The 17,443-nt window shown below is 42.8% G+C and overlaps 1 protein-coding gene across 1 annotated transcript in view; it reads right to left on the bottom strand.

Annotated features, from left to right (window-relative positions):
* Positions 1 to 17,181, bottom strand: part of LOC126188295 (GTP-binding protein Rheb homolog) — a 66,259-nt gene extending 49,078 nt beyond the window's left edge. The window contains exons 1-3 of the mRNA XM_049929885.1: positions 16,946 to 17,181; positions 16,798 to 16,869; positions 11,822 to 12,029 (exon numbers count right to left, since the gene is read on the bottom strand). Of these exons, the coding sequence (XP_049785842.1) occupies positions 11,822 to 12,029; positions 16,798 to 16,869; positions 16,946 to 16,994 (329 nt within the window). The 5' untranslated portion in view covers positions 16,995 to 17,181. The remainder of the gene's footprint in view (positions 1 to 11,821; positions 12,030 to 16,797; positions 16,870 to 16,945) is intronic.
* Between the last annotated feature and the right edge of the window lie 262 nt (positions 17,182 to 17,443).

Here is a 17,443-nt window from a genome sequence, read left to right as displayed (position 1 = left end):
TTATAGGATTCACTGTGAAGTGAATGAGAGGACTTTCCCTTCCAGCCGCCGTGTGAGAGTGTAGAAAGCTGGGGGATAATTCTCTGATGCAGAGGCTTGAGCATAGTGCTCAGCAAAGTGCTTGGCAATTGCGTTTGTGTCGGTAGATAACACCATTTATGTTAACACCAGGAAAACCTGTTGGGGTCTGGTACCCAAAAACTCTCGTTTCTTTGCCCAAACTTGGGAAGGTGACGTATGGCACCCAATGGTCAGGATTTGTCTCTCCCAACACTTCTGGTTCCGTTGTTTTATAAGCAGGTGAACATGGGCACATAGCTGCTTAAAGGCTATGAGGTGCCCCAGGGAAGGGTGCTGCTGTACATCTGCAAACCGAGAGATCAATGGCCCTGAATATGTGCCATGTGCCACACTGAAATGTGTGGGGCACCTGTATTTAAGAGTCAGAGGTCGAGTTGTGACAGTAAAGTTTTGACATCTCTGCCTCGGCCAGTAAGCACGGTGCCACCCAAGGGGTTATGGGTGTTAACATCTCAAAAGCAGGAAAGGTTTAGGGAGTTGATCAATCAGTGCAGCCAATGCATTCAGGGGTACTGCACCATCTGGAGGAAGATATGTGTTTCCGACAGTTATTTCCTGTGTCATCCTTATCCTCACAGCCACAGCTTCAAGAGGGGTTTGGAGGGGCACAGGTTCACTGCATATTGAATTCAGGACATAGACGTAAAATCCATCTGACACATTATTATACTTGCTACGGTTCCTACAATATTCCTTATAGCCACAGAGGGCAGGGGTCCGCATTGCCGGGAACCAGGTTTCCTGGATGGCAATGCAGAAAGCAGGTGTAAAGCTTAACAGTTGCTGTAGCTCAGCCAGGTGGTGGAAAAAACCTCCACGATTCCACTGGAGGATGATGTTATCGTGAGGCTGGGAAGGCACGAAGCACATAAGAAGGCAGGTTATGCATCATGGCCACCTGCTGCCTGTGACAGTATTTGTAGCCATTTCTGTGGAGGATAAGGCATCAGTGAGATCCAGGTCAGCAGGGGACACTAAGATCTCCACTGCATCCGCAGATGCAGAATTGATAGGGAATGGTGTTGTTGGGGCCGCCAGAGGATCCTGTTTCTTGGCAGACTTCTTTTTAGTTTGCTTGCTCTCTCGCTCCTCTTTAGGAGCTTGCTGGGAAGGTTTCTCCAAAGCAGCTTCAGGACAGAGGAAGACTGTGAAGCTCTTCGTCCAGCAGCTTTTGGCTCCTTGAGCCACTGACGAGTGTCTGCCTGGCATTAGTGGAAACCTTGGAAGAGAGGGCCCCAAGGGACCCCTTCCACATGAGAGGAGCTGGAGGAGGCTGTTGCTTCTTCGGCAGGGAGGAGGGGACTCATGTCCCCTGTGTTTGGGGGACTTTGCTCTTGAAGTAGGTGCTTTGGGAGCAAAGGAGGAAGATTTGCCCCTACCACCAAGGGCAGATGTATTCTGCTGGCCTGGAGGGCCCACTGTTCGCGGCACGGAGTGAGGAGCCACTGGCACTTGGGACAGCGATGGTGATGTAGCTGTAGTGTATGTTGATGTCAACCGAAAGCGGTGTAATCTTTCGAATTTACATTTAGTCGCTGTGTAAGTCAACTGGTCCAGGGTCTTGCACTTCATAATTTTCCACTTCTTTTGGAGTACTGGGCAGTCTGGCGAGCAGGGGGAGTGGTGCTCTAGACAGTTGATGCAAGTGTGAGGTGGCGCACACTGAGTATCTGGGTGCATTGGACATCCACAGTCTCGACATGTGAACCTGGTGAAGTGCAGCGGGAAAACATGTGCCCGTACTTCCAGCACTTAAATCACCACAGGGTTTAATGTCACAGTAGTAAACCACCACCTTGACCATTTCAGGCAATGAATCACCCTCAAAGGTCAAGAAGAAGGCACCGGTAGCAACCCTGTTGTCTTTGGGTTCCCTAGAAACGCGCTGGATGAAATGAACTCCCCGTCGTCCTAAATTGGCACAGAGCTCGTTGTCAGACTGTAAGGGGAGGTCACAATGGAAAATAACCCCTGGACCATGTTGCGGCTTTTATGGGGAGTGACAGAAACAGGAATATCACCCAGCTTGTCACTGGCAAGTAATGCTCGGGATTGGGCCGGGGATGCTGTCTGAATCAAGACTGTGGCATTTTGCATCTTGGACAACACTGTCACTTCTCCAAACTTATCCTCAAGGTGTCCAAATAAAAATTGAGGCTTCATTGGTAGAAAAAGAGTCCCCATCAGTTCTGCTACAGACTAAAAACCAAGGCGAATATAGCTCTCTCCGTTCTGTAGCTCCATGTTCCTCCCATGGTGTACCGATGGAGGGAAACGATTTAGGGTCGTACCTGTTGGCATTATATTCTATATTGCCCTTCTTAGAGATTGCTGGTGCCGTAAGGTCACCAGCAAGAGCTTAGTCCGCTTCATTGCGGGTCATCCACCCTGATGCCACCCACTCCAATCAGGGGCTCTCCCCACGGGCGCCACCCAGCAACAGCAAAGGCCACCTGGCATGATGGCCGTTGCCGGGAGTCCTGATGCCACAGGAAGACAGGCATCTACCCCTTGGCATATGTGGGGAGTTTACACTCAGGCATCAGCAGTGCGATCCTTGTGTTGCCAGGGGGCTACCACCAAATGGGTACATGACGACCCCACCACAATATACTGGCCACCGTGCTGGATATTAGGTGCAGAGAAATCCAATATTGCCACGGGGGCGAAAGGGACAGGAGACAACGGAAGAAGATGACACACCCTGGAAAGTGTCCTCGCCCAAATAGTTGAATCGTAGGTGGAGACGCAAAGCCATGACAAGAGATTCAGAAGATCTAACCTAAGGGCACTCGTGCACCACGCAAGGCATCCTTCTTCATAAGGCCCGTAGAATTTTGAAAGGGCACACCATAGAATGGGACCCGTACTCAGAGGGCAAAAAATTAAGTGACTCATTTTAGTCACCTCTTACAACAGGCAGGAATACCTCGGGCCTATTCTAACGCCCGGACCCGCAGGGGGAAAAGAATAATGGAAGGACATACTTGCATCACAGAAAAGGTAGTAGTGCTGCAAGGGCCAGAGCTCCATGCTGGCCAAGCACATACTAACAAAAAGTGATGCGAGCCCCTTGTGGGGAGCAGAAGAAAGGTAGCTGGATAAGGATGCTGATACTGTCGCATCAGTAGAAAGGCATCCTGAAGGCCAAGACCCAAAAAGTCGTTTATCATTGGTGGCCCAGAAGACTACAAAAGCTTGGCCCATACCTGGAAAGAAGGGGTATTTGTTCTTGGGGAGTATATGTAATGATTCCAGTACTCCTTCTTATTGAATTTAATTAGCTACTGAGTCTTAGCACGAAGTGATACGCTAGTCTGCAAAGGATGTTGCTTGGAACATTGCAGGGCTCTTTGGAAATCATGCACAGCTGCTGCAATGCCTTAGAAAGTGGAGTAGCAGTTCTAGTGGTGTGGATGATCGCATCAGAGACATCTCGTTAATGCAATCTGACGAGAGAGGGTGGAGGTAAAAGCAGAGGCATACAACCACCAGTTGGCTGTTTGAGCACCCAATGTGATAGTCAGTCCACCTGGTGGCAGCAAGTCACAGGATCACCAGAAAGTGGTCACGAGGGGGAAGAGAGAGACTAATAGCTGAAAAGGTGCCACGGGTGGCACTGAAGTGGGTACAAGTACCACCATTGAGGGGGGGAGAGATCATAGCCAGTAAAAAGCTGAATAAGCAGAAGGCCCCTACCAGATGTAGAGCTACTCGCCCACAGATGGTCAACTCTGGGTAAGTAAGTAACCTGCCTGCAGGAAAATGTTGCAAAGATGGTAACATAGGTTGTTTGCACTTGCACTGCTATTGCTTCCCATGTGGTATGAAGGGTAACCCACTCACTGATCAGATCTATGTGAACCAATGTGCAGACCCCTCCATTGCTCTCTCAGGGCCACTTCCAACAAAATGCACAATAACCATGGAGCACTGGTGAATGGTCATCAGTGACATGTATTTCTCATAGATCAACACAAACTGCAAAGGAGAAAATAAGGTGTCTTAATTCCAGCAGGTAATAATAATATCCATTAAAGTTTCTCTGAATGACCATGTTACAAGCGTCCCTCTTAGCCGTGAAGGGATCAGGATTGGTCACATCCCAGGATCACTGCCTGTCACTGATGCAGTTGGAACCACACCAATGGGCATTGGTTCATGGTCATACAGCATGGGTGCCTCCAGGGGCACTGGAGTAGCCTTGTCATGATTCTTCTTCTGGTTCTTCTTTGCAGCCTTTGGTTGCCGGGATTCTTGTGAGGGCCTCTCCTCAACACACATGGGGGTGGATGAAGAACAGGCTGCCCTGGGATTACCAGGTTGCTGTTCCTTCAGCCACTGTCTGGATTTGGGCCTCTGATATGTGGGTTTCCAGGGAGAGAACTCCTGAGAGGGAATCCTGTTACTGGTACACACCAGAGGAGGAAGCTGCTCCTCCGGCCAAGTGTGGGAAGTGGTTCCTGAAGATGTGCCAGGAGAACCACAAGAGCAAATGGCAGTGGGAGAAATGGTTTAAGGACAACTGAGACAGCGAGAGTGATGGCTGTGACTTTCACATAATGGGGATGTTATATCAACAGTACATAGTTCAGATTTTTTATGCACTTCAGTATACCTAAGACAGGTGGTCAGTAGATTTATATTCCTGTATTTTCTTTTCTTCCCAGAAGATTGGGTCAACCAGTGAAGGTGGACGACACTGTTTCGTGCAAGTGAAATGCAGAGGAAGTTCTTCACACAAGGACTATCTTCATGGAGTGACCACCCACAGTTATTACAGTTTGGATCTGCCATGCAGCACAAGCACTGGAAGCACCTCGCGGACAGTGAGACATGAGATTTCCCATTGCACCTGTATACAATGACTAACTTTTTCTGAGAGGACATTCCCTTCTAAGACTAAGATAAAGATGCTTGTATATATTTTATTATCCTTGTTATCTTTTTGGATGTGTCCAACAAAATGTACACCACACCCACACCCCTGCTCAAGATTAGCCCATATCTTGTATCTTTGAAGCCAAAGGCATGGTGGAAGATGACTCCTTGAGTGATATTCAAAGTCATGTGTGAGGCAATGATTGATGATGATGATGATGTTTGGTTTGTGGGGCGCTCAACTGCATGGTTATCAGCACCCGTACAATTACTCAATCTTTGCTCAGTCCAATTTTCGCCACTTTCCTGGATGATGATGAAATGATGAGGACAACACAAACACCCAGGCAATGATTGACTGGTTGGTTTGGGGAGTAAAGGATCTAAACTGCTGGGTTATTAGTCCCTTGGGCAATGGTCATTGGTATGTCACTCAGATGTGCATACGCCTGAAGAGCTGTGATTGTGCAGCAGAAGTGGTTTTAATAAATTGTGATCCATTTCGCATTTTTGTCAATAACTCAACTTCTACAAATTTATCTTCAATACGCTTCACAAAAGATAACAGCTTTGTCGCAATGAAAATGTCTCCACCAGTTTGAGTACTTACTAATAATTGTTAAATTGTTTCGCTCCTAGACGTCTAGCTTGTCCCTTTTCCCATGGAATAGCCAGTGTAGGGAAAGTAGTAGGAATATAGCTATTTGCATTGAAGTTTCTATACCTGACATGCCTGGATTAAAATGGTACTGATTTCATGTGTTTAGTGTTTCATGCATCAAATGACCACCCTGATGCCATCTATTCTAATCAAGGGCTCACCCCATAGGAGCCCCAGGCACAGCAATGGCCATCTGGAATGTAGGCCATTGCCAGAAGCTCTGATGCCCCAGGAACACAGGAATCTACTCCTTGGTTTGTGTGGGGAACTATTAACTCAAACATCAGAAGTGTGATCCCTGTGTTGTCAGGGGGGCTAAACCGAAAGGTACTTAACATGCCCACATGTTGTATTGGCTACCACATTGGCTTTGAAGCACAAATAAGAGCTTAAGCACATATTGTGCATAGATCTTTAACACTGCAAGCAGTAGGCACTATTCAAGATTTTTTCCCCAGTTGGTCTGTATTGCAGAAAAATTTGGAAAATGAAAGTCAAATTGAAAAGGGTACCACAAATTACTTCAGCCAAGAAGCCAGTTCACCACTGGCAATTGAGGGTGAAGCTTTGGCAATGGCAGCCACTCATGCTGGCGAAACGTCAGAAAAATCATTAGATGAACGTCAGCCGAAGAACCCGAGACAGAAGCCAATAGGCAGTTTGGGACTAGGTTGTTTAATTCAGTTTGAGTATTAAGGTAGTTACACAGGTTGTGTTTCTGTGGGGAGCAGGGAAGTGGTGGTGATGGTGGTGGGGGTGTTGGAGTATTTTTTGGTTTCATTTTTTCTTTTTGAAGTAGTTTAACATTTAATTTATGGTAATATTACATTTAAACTTAGTGTTGGGAATAGGTATTAGTTGAGTTGCAGATGGGATTGAGGTCTGGGAGGGTGATGGGTGGCAAATAATGGGTGATTTATTTCTTTCTACAAGTTTTGTTTGTTAGTGAATGATGGCTTCTTTTTTCTGTGTTCCACCAATATAGATTTGTGTGAAGGCGGATTTTGGTTGGCAAGTGCAAGGGTACATCAGAAAGTCTTCGCCCCTACTTTTTTTTAGCCAAATCACGGCTGTAGGTGCCAAGTCAACATATCCATTCCCAGCGTTGGACCTTTCTTGGTTTGTGCCAGCCCTACCTGCTGGTAGCTCCGCCAAATGGCTCTGCTGTCAGTTGTTAAAGATGGAGGTTGTGCAACACATGGCCACGGCATTAGAGCAATGAAGTGTGATTCATTTTCTATGGAGCAAGGGATGAATTGAGGTGCTGGTAGTGTTTGACAAATGCCATGAAGTCTAGCATGACAATGAGCTGTCAGGGGGAGGGGGGTGGCAGAGGCGTTCATCACTGACCGACAACCACATTTCCCACGTGGATGCAATGGCGAAAGCAGATAGTTGTGTGCACATCGTGGCCATTTCCCAGGAGTTGGGAGCTTGGCATACCATAAGCCAGTGCTTATGACATTGTTCATGGGCCCTTAGGATACAGGAAAGTTTCATGTCGGTGGGTGCCTAAGCAGCTGGATGACATGATGAAAGGCAAGTGAACCATCTGGAAAGGTACTCCAAGGAGGGTGGAGGTTTCCTGGGTCACATTGTTGCTGGCGATGAAGCATGGACTTTTCATGCCAGAATCCAAGCAGCAGAGCATGATGTGGAAACATCTAGGTTTGCCTGTGACACATAGCTCCATTCAGCACCATCTGTTGGGAAAGTTATGTTAACAGCCTCCTGGGATAGCTATGGACTGCTCCTGCTGGATTTCATGCCATATAGTGCAACCATCAATGCCAACAAGTTATATTTCCACACTGTTACACCTGAGGGCTGCCACTAGGAGAAGGCGCCCTGGGATTCGTTACGTGGACAATGACGGCATATAGCAATCAAAACTGCCAAAAATCTCCGGGCATTTCACTGGGAGATTGTGAACCACCCATCATACAGTCCACACTTCGCCCCTAGTGACTTCCATGTTTTCAGACCACTGAACAAGGTCCTGGCAGGACAGCAATTAACAAGTAATGATGAAGCCAAGGCAGCAGTCCGATGGTAATTCCATAGCCAGCCAAATTCTACAGCAGTGGGATCTCATATTTAGTGCTGCGATGGGACAAATGTGTGAAATGATGTGGGAACTATGGGGAAAAATAGTTTAAGGAACATAGAATAGCAAGTATAACATATGTCATTAGCTGTAAGTACCTTACTTTAGCTAAAAACAATAGGGACAAAAACTTTATAATTTGCTCTCATACTTATTTGCCCTCATATGTTTATAATATTTATTTGTTTAAAGAATTATGTTATATGTGTGTACTTGGTTCTGTGGATCATATTTAATTATACATATAAATTCACCCCCCCCCCCCCCCCCAATGAACCATAGACCTTGCCATTGGTGGGGAGGCTTGTGTGCCTCACCGATACAGATAGCCGTACCGTAGGTGCAACCACAACGGAGGGGTATCTGTTGAGACGCCAGACAAACGTGTGGTTCCTGAAGAGGGGCAGCTGCCTTTACAGTAGTTGCAGGGGCAACAGTCTGGATGATTGACTGATCTGGCCTTGTAACACTAACCATAACGGCCTTGCTGTGCTGGTACTGTGAACGGCTGAAAGCAAGGGGAAACTACAGCTGTAATTTTTCCCAAGGGCATGCAGCTTTACTGTATGGATAAATGATGATGGCATCCTCTTGGGTAAAATATTCTGGAGGTAAAATAGTCCCCCATTCGGATCTCCAGGCAGGGACTACTCAAGAGGACGTCGCTATCAGGAGAAAGAAAACTGGCGTTCTACGGATCGGAGTGTGGAACGTCAGATCCCTTAATTGGGTAGGTAGGTTAGAAAATTTAAAAAGGGAAATGGATAGGTTAAAGTTAGATATATTGGGAATTAGCGAAGTTTGGTGGCAGGAGGAACAAGACTTTTGGTCAGGTGAATACAGGGTTATAAATACAAAACCAAATAGGGGTAATGCAGGAGTAGGTTTAATAATGAATAAAAAATAGGAGTGCGGGTAAGCTACTACAAACAGCATAGTGAGCGCATTATTGTGGCCAAGATAGACACTAAGCCCACGCCTACCACAGTAGTACAAGTTTATATGCCAACTAACTCTGCAGATGACAACGAAATTGAAGAAATGTATGATGGAGATAAAAGAAATTATTCAGATAATGAAGGGAGACGAAAATTTAATAGTCATAGGTGACTGGAATTCGACAGTAGGAAAAGGCAGAGAAGGAAACATAGTAGGTGAATATGGATTGGGGCTAAGAAATGAAAGAGGAAGCCGCCTGGTAGAATTTTGCACAGAGCATAACTTAATCATAGCTAACACTTGGTTCAAGAATCATAAAAGAAGGTTGTATACATGGAAGAATCCTGGAGATACTAAAAGGTATCAGATAGATTATATAATGGTAAGACAGATTTAGGAACCAGGTTTTAAATTGTAGGACATTTCCAGGGGCAGATGTGGACTCTGACCACAATCTATTGGTTATGAACTGCAGATTAAAACTGAAGGAACTGCAAAAAGGTGGGAATTTAAGGAGATGGGACCTGAATAAACTGAAAGAACCAGAGGTTGTACAGAGTTTCAGGGAGAGCGTAAGGGAACAATTGACAGGAATGGGGGAAAGAAATGCAGTAGAACAACAATGGGTAGCTCTAAGGGATGATGTAGTGAAGGCAGCAGAGGATCAAGTAGGTAAAAAGATGAGGGCAAGTAGAAATCCATGGGTAACAGAAGAAATATTGAATTTAATTGATGAAAGGAGAAAATATAAAAACACAGTAAATGAAGCAGGCAAAAAGGAATACAAACGTCTCAAAAATGAGATCGACAGGAAGTGCAAAATGGCTAAGCAGGGATGGCTAGAGGACAAATGTAAGGATGTATAGGCTTATCTCACGAGGGGTAAGATAGATACAGCCTACAGGAAAATTAAAGAGACCTTTGGAGAAAAGAGAGCCACTTGTATGAATATCAAGAGCTCAGATGGAAACCCAGTTCTAAGCAAAGAAGGGAAAGCAGAAAGGTGGAAGGAGTATATAGAGGGTCTATACAAGGGCGATGTACTTGGGGGCAATATTATGGAAATGGAAGAGAATGTAGATGAAGATGAAATGGGAGATATGGTATCTGTGTGAAGAGTTTGACAGAGCACTGAAAGAACCAAGTTGAAACAAGACCCAGGGAGTAGACAACATTCCCTTAGAACTACTGATAGCCTTGGGAGAGCCAGCCCTGACAAAGCTCTACCATCTGGTGACCAAGATGTATGAGACAGGTTAAATACCCTCAGACTTCAAGAAGAATATAATAATTCCGATCCCAAAGAAAGCAGGTGATGACAGATGTGAAAATTACCGAACTATCAGTTTAATAACTCACGGCTGCAAAATACTAACGCGAATTATTTACAGACGAATGGAAAAACTGGTAGAAGCCAACCTCAGGGAAGATCAGATTGGATTCCGTAGAAATGTTGGAACACGTGAGGCAATACTAACCCTATGGCTTATCTTAGAAGCTAGATTAAGGAAAGGCAAAACTACGTTTCTAGCATTTGTAGACTTAGAGAAAGCTTTTGACAATGTTGACTGGAATACTCTCTTTCAAATTCTAAAGGTGGCAGGGGTCAAAAACAGGGAGCAAAAGGCTGTTTACAATTTGTACAGAAACCAGATGGCAGTTATAAGAGCCAAGGGACATGAAAGGGAAGCAGTGGTTGGGAAGGGAGTGAGACAGGGTTGTAGCCTCTCCCCGATGTTATTCAATCTGTATATTGAGCAAGCAGTAAAGGAAACAAAAGAAAAATTCGGAGTAGGCATTAAAATCCATGGAGAAGAAATAAAAACTTTGAGGTTCGCCGATGACATTGTAATTCTGTCAGAGACAGCAAAGGACTTGGAAGAGCAGTTGAACGAAATAGACAGTCTCTTGAAAGGAGGATATAAGATGAACTTCAACAAAAGCAAAACAAGGATAATGGAATGTTGTCGAATTAAGTCGGGTGATACTGAGTGAATTAGATTAGGAAATGAGACACAAAGTAGTAAAGGAGTTTTGCTATTTGGGGAGCAAAATAACTGATGATGGTCGAAGTAAAGAGGATATAAAATGTAGACTGGCAATGGCAAGGAAAGCGTTTCTGAAAAAGAGAAATTTGTTAACATCGAGTATAGATTTAAGTGTGAGGAAGTCGTTTCTGAAAGTATTTGTATGGAGTGTAGCCATGTATGGAAGCGAAACATGGACGATAAATAGTTTAGGCAAGAAGAGAATAGAAGCTTTCGAAATGAGGTGCTACAGAAGAATGCTGAAGATTAGATTGGTAGATCACATAATTAATGAGGAGGTATTGAATAGAATTGGGGAGAAGAGGAGTTTGTGGCACAACTTGACTAGAAGAAGGATCGGTTGGTAGGACATGTTCTCAGGCATCAAGGGGTCACCAATTTAGTATTGGAGGGTGTGTGTGTGTGGGGGGGGGAGTCATTTATTTTGTCTGCTCCTGCCTAAACCCCACCTGTCGTGTTATCTTCAGGCCTTAGCCATCAACGAATGGGGATAGGGAAGGGCAGGTAATCAGCACACTGCTCGACCAGTCATTATCAGTGCCACTACTTCTCTATCAAGTAGTTCCTTGACTGGCTCCACAAGGGCCAAGTGCACCTCACTCGCCAACAGCTCCTGACAGAACCGTACAGTGATAATTCCAAGTGCTAGCCCAGCCTGGCAGCACTTAACCTTTGGTAATATGATGGTAACGAGTGTTACCACGGCAGCAAGACTGACTGCTCTTATTTAAAGTACCACAAATAAATTTTGTACTGTGTAATTGTCTTTGATCACTTCACACTGTCGAATCTGTGACATCATTGTTGCCACACTTGCTAGAAGTGAGATACATGTGTTAGTCATCCTGATGAACGTCAAGATGATAGCTAATATTTATATACTACAATGTGAGTAAAAAAGTGAACAATGTTACGTTTTAGTTCCTAACATACCATACAAAAACATCTATTCTGAATTAGATCTGAAGAGAAATTAGAATAAGTTATAACTTTAAGTTCTCTATACTAAACACATTTCTAAATTCACAAGCCACATTTTTTTAGAAGTTATTTCAACAATATTAAGTAAAAAGGTTCTCCACACAATTGTGCAGCAATACTAACTGGACTTTTCCTGTCATATCAAGTAGTTTGTCATATATTATTTGTACAACTTCAAATGATTTTGCAGAGTCAATTGAATACACAAGTACATAACCATGAATATCCATTGAATATTGTGCTGGAAATATAGAATATTCATCTTGACCAGCAGTATCCACTAGTTTAAGTTCATATTCTTGACTGTTGACACGAGTCGATTTTGTAAAAGCTGAAAAAAAGAAAGAAAAATTAAAGCAGTCCACTTAAAAATGTAAACACTGAAGACCAAATACTAATTACTACCTATGGAAAACTATACATGTGGATCATCTAATTACACACCAAATATTTCATAATTGTATAAAAACTTAAAACTAACAATAATATTGTTACATTCTGTCCTGGATTTTCCAAAATTAACAATATAACAATACCTTCATTAAAAATTAGAACAGAATAACGTAGGAAAAGAAATGGGGAGGGGGGCAAGGATTGCAGCAGAAGACATCTTGCCGCATGTTACATAGTCTGGCTGTTACATACTTTTACTGACCCATTGACTTCACCCTTTCACAACTGCATCAAAATTCTGTTTATTGCTCACTGCTTCTTGAATTCGTTGTCAACTGACTATTAGCTACACCAGGTATCAACAAATATAGTTAATTACCCTATCTTTAATTAATATTTTAAAAATTAAATAGACCAAAGTAACAATATTTCCACCTCAGTAAAAACAGACTTATTTTAAATTCAGAATAATCTATATTTAAGTCTCTTGAATATACATGTCAAGCAGTAGTCCCTACAAAGGAACTGTAAACAAAAATTAAAATGTTAAATACACTATTTGATCAAAAGTATCTGGGCTGCTATCAGCAAACATTGATATGGGTTGTGTCCACCCCTTTCCTTTATAATGGCTTGAACTTTGTTGAGGACACTTTCAATGAGGTGTCTGAATGCCTGGAGGGATGGCATTATATTCTTCCTCAAGGGGCTATAAGGGGCATTCAAAAAGAAATGAGCTGGAGGCGACCCTGGCTATTGAAACACTTTTCCCACTGTGACAAGGCCGTGAGTAAATGGCTGTCTCATAAAATTCCTGGGGCTGCAATGTTAACCATTTCTGCACATACAGCTGTACGTTGTCGTCTGAGGTGAGCCATTTGCCTTTCAGAGCCTTTTTATGGGGAACCCTTTTGATCCACTTCCTGCAGCATGGGACAACAATGAATGCCCAACACTACTCGTGAACCTTGACCACCCTTCGCCAAGCAATCAAATCAAAATGACCAGGCAATCTCACCCGTGGGGTCATTCTGCTCCACAACAATGCAAAGCCACATACAGCCAACAGTCACGGCACCCCTGCAGAAATTCAAATGGGAGGTTCTCGGCCACCATACACATAGTCTGGACCTCTCCCCCTATGATTATACCACTTTTGGCCCCCTTAAAAAGGCTCTGAGGGGCAAACGATTCGGACAACGACATCCAGCTGTATGTGTGGAACTGGTTAACATCGCAGCCCCGGAATTTTATGAGACAGCCATTCACTGCCTTGTGTCACACTGGAACAAGTGTATCAACAGCCAGAGTCAATACTTCTAACATACAGGTATTGGTTTCTGTAATTATGCCTCCAGTTCATTTCTTTTTTTAATGCCCATTATAAAACCAGAGAAGGGAGTGATGTTGGATGTTGGGATTTGGGGCAAAGGTGACAATGTAACTCTTACCTAAGGAGTTCCACTGGGTTCAGGTCGAATTTCTAGGCAGACTAGCCCATTTCAGGAATGTTATTGTCCTCAAACCATTGCCTCAGAGACTCTTTACAGTATGATGCATTGTCATGCTTATACAATAATACTGTAGGCAGTACATAATGCTGTAAAATGTGTTCATCTCCTCCTGCATTTAATGTCTTCTGAAGCGTAATAAGGGTATCAGACCCCAACCATAAAAAAACTACGATACTGTAATACCCCCTCCTCCGTACTTCACTGTTGGAACTACACACATATTTGCCAAAACCAAATTCTTCCATCAGATTGCCCCAGGATCTAGAATGATTCATCACTCCAAATCACTCATTTCCAGTAATCCACTCTCTAGTGGTGTCACTTTACGCCTCCTAAACGCCAGTTGGCATTGACTACAAAAATGTGTCACTTGTGAGAACACTGTACCCTATTCTTTTTAACACCCTACACACAGTCACAGTGCTAGCTGGACTGCTGGCATCACTTTGATACTCCCAGCTGACTTCTTCAGATGATTTCAAGCAATTTTTTGCATCCACTCTCTGCAACGCTCGATGGCCCCAGTCGAATTTCATCAGTACATGAGGTCTGCGTGGTATTGGTTTAGCTGCGGCTATACCTTCATGTTTCCACTTCACTATCCCATCAGCAACAGTTGACTTGGACAGCTTTAGATGGGTTGAAATGTCCCTGATGGATTCATCACTCAGGTGACATTCAATGACTGGTCCACATTCGCAGTCAATAAGCTCTCCTGAATGACTGACCCATTGCCTGTTGCTGCTTTTCTACCGGCAACACATTACCTCCACCTCATTTTATGCTGGCAGGTCTGCCTCCCGTGACATCTTGTGGTCAATTTTGCATTACATAGTGGCTTCTAGATTCTTCTAATCTGACAGTACAATTTAAAATGTATCTTAATTTCAATACCGTGGGTAATGATTCTGTATCATTTCAAATTTCAAGTTCTATCACTGTAAAAAAGACAAAGACCTTCACTATGCCATAGCATCATCTCAAGGAAATGAACACGTAGAATTAGGAGTCTCCAGTATTTATATTATCCATTTGTCATTTATAGAGAGCTTTTCATATAAGTTTAAATACAGCGTACAACAAAAGTACTGTTTCTGGGATTGTGTGTGAACCAATACTGGGAGGCAGGTTCCAATCACTGTGTATGCTATGAACTACTGCCTGGACTTTGGCAGGTGGCACAATGGTTTTAGATGAACTAAATGAGTTAGGAATGGCCTAGAAAAGGACTATGGCAAAATTGTTGTGCCATTTAGCACTTCACATTGATGTTCAGTAGCATCTGCTTACAGATGCTGTGATCAGTCAAAATGAGGCATTAAAAAGTAATGGCAGTGGATCGACTGACCAAAATTCACTTACAGTCGCTCGGTATGAGTCCTTCAAATGGTTTTTGTAGCCAGGGCCTAATGGAGAAGCCTATCCTGAAATACTCCTTTTTTCTGATTAAGCAAGGCTGCAAGCATTGGGTACAGGTACTCTTATTTTACAGAAAAGATTTTTTTTGCCATCAGCTGCTCACAGTTGTAGCTAGTAACCTACACAAATTTTTCTTGCAGTCAATATTGGAGTTCTGAAAAAGAGATGTTTTTAATGATAGGACATACCCTCAGAATAATGGTGTCTACACAATACATGCAGTCTTGCACTGTCCTTCATGAAATAATTTTAAGCCTTTTCTCAGAGGGAGGGGGCAGAAGTTACCACATTTTGTTCACTTAGCTGTCAAAAGTTATGAAAAAAAGAGTGGTCTGGTAATTAGTGTTACAGTAATGCATAGCACACTTCACAGTATGGAGATACTCTTCATGTTACTGACAACAATTTTGAAAACACCACTGTTTGTTTTGCAAGTCCATGTACTCCAATTAAATGAAGCCAAGCCTCACCAGAAGTAAGAGCATTTCAGCATCAATCTCTCCAAGCACAATCTCAAATGATCAGTTGTAGTACTAATGTCAATCAACAGCATCTGAATTAATCAACTGATAAACTAACACTACTTTGCAAGAATTTTTGAGTTTGCACATTACTCAAATCTATCTCCAAGGCAGCTTTCCTTGTTCAGCTAAATTCTACCTCCCAAAGTCCGAGGAAGAGTCACTATTTATGTGATGGTTACTATAGTAGTTTCTATAAAACACCAGAACCAGCACATCCATCATACATTAAACACTACAAAAACTATCATAACTAGCCTACATCTTGAGAATGAATATAAACTTACTCGAGGTACCTTTGCAGGATATTCCTCCTTATGGTATGCAAGTGCTACATAAAATTAAAGCTCTGGTTACATAAACAAGTGCATCATGGGTGCTTACAAGCAGATGAACCATAACACACTGGTGCACTTGATAGGAGCCAGAAAAAGTTCAGATTTTCATTGGACTTCTAGTCAAAATTTACAGCCTTGAAAATCTCATATCACAGTGTATGTGTCAACATGTCTCACTGTCATCTTTATCCAGCACAATCATAACGCTACAACAAAACAGGTTTCATCAACAGTTCTGTTTAAAAATGTCTGTAGCACTGCATCTACTTCGTGGATATACAACAATATTGTGACAAATTCATATGAAAATATTGAATTACAAATCCACAACAAGAAACACCCTGCAATACTTCAAATTAAGAAAAGTCTGTCTTCCCTTACAGTCTGCCTTGAGTTAATATGAAATATAGCAACAGCAAAATAATAGATGCCACCTGACATTTACTGCCATCTGAAAGTTTACAAATATTAAGCTCAGTCTTTCCCAAGATAATATATAGTTCACTGTACTTAAAAACACTCAGGATAAGACAAATTTTATTATGGAAAATCCTACAGCAACAATTTTAGCTGTAACATGTAATGCCAATTCAGTACGAAAAAATTAAATAAATGGAAGACTGATATGATGCGTCTTGGACATAAAATTGCCTTCATTCTCTAGTTGTTTCTGAAGAACGTGCCCAAATGAGCAACAGAAAAACAGATATGTTGTGGGCAAAAACAGCACATAGTGAACTCATTTTCCACTGGCTGGCAATAGCTAGCTCAGCTAGGCGTCGCAATATAATGTGTGAACGGCAGCATAGCACACAACTATCGGTGTCAGTTCCGAAGATACTACGAACAGCCTTCATTTTACCGAATGAGTGATGAATTAAGTGTACAAAAAGCTGATAATGAATAATACTTACTATTTTCAATTGTAGGGTCGTATGAATCGACAAACTGCCCTTCCACGAACTGTATGCTTAGGGAAGATTTCCCTGTGGAAAAAAGGCAGATGTCACTCCACTTCACTGCACGTAAATACAAAATTTACAATGCAACAACGTTACTCACCAACAGACCTGTACCCCATAATCGCTATCTTTCTCTGCTTGGGTGGCATTGTTATTTCACAATATCAGTTAAAAACACAGTCATTCACTTGTGTGGTACAGAAACTTACACACATATAGCCAAGTAATAAACGTTTAACCTGCACTTAACTTCCTGTCACACAATACGACACTAGCATCAGAACCAGCAATCATTCAAACACCACAGATCACCTTTACATCACTTGCGTCATTCGAGGCCAAGGAGGTTAGACTTCTTTGTTCAAGGCCACTCCATCAGAGTGTATCATCGAGTGTAACAAAAATCAACGAGTGAAGAAGGAGCATACAAGCTACGAAACAAAGGGTTCAGATAGCTCTTTGTGTCTATATTTTCATTTGTTTGCTACGCTTTCAGAATCTGTAATATTAATGTTAATTGGATAAAACATAAGTTGAAAAAGCCTGAACGCGTATATAATCAACAAACTAGCTCGTTAGTACATTTAGAAAGATATTT

Source organism: Schistocerca cancellata, chromosome 1, assembly GCF_023864275.1.
Source record: "Schistocerca cancellata isolate TAMUIC-IGC-003103 chromosome 1, iqSchCanc2.1, whole genome shotgun sequence".
Classification (NCBI taxonomy): domain Eukaryota; kingdom Metazoa; phylum Arthropoda; class Insecta; order Orthoptera; family Acrididae; genus Schistocerca; species Schistocerca cancellata.
This window is presented reverse-complemented; position numbering and strand designations above follow the sequence as displayed.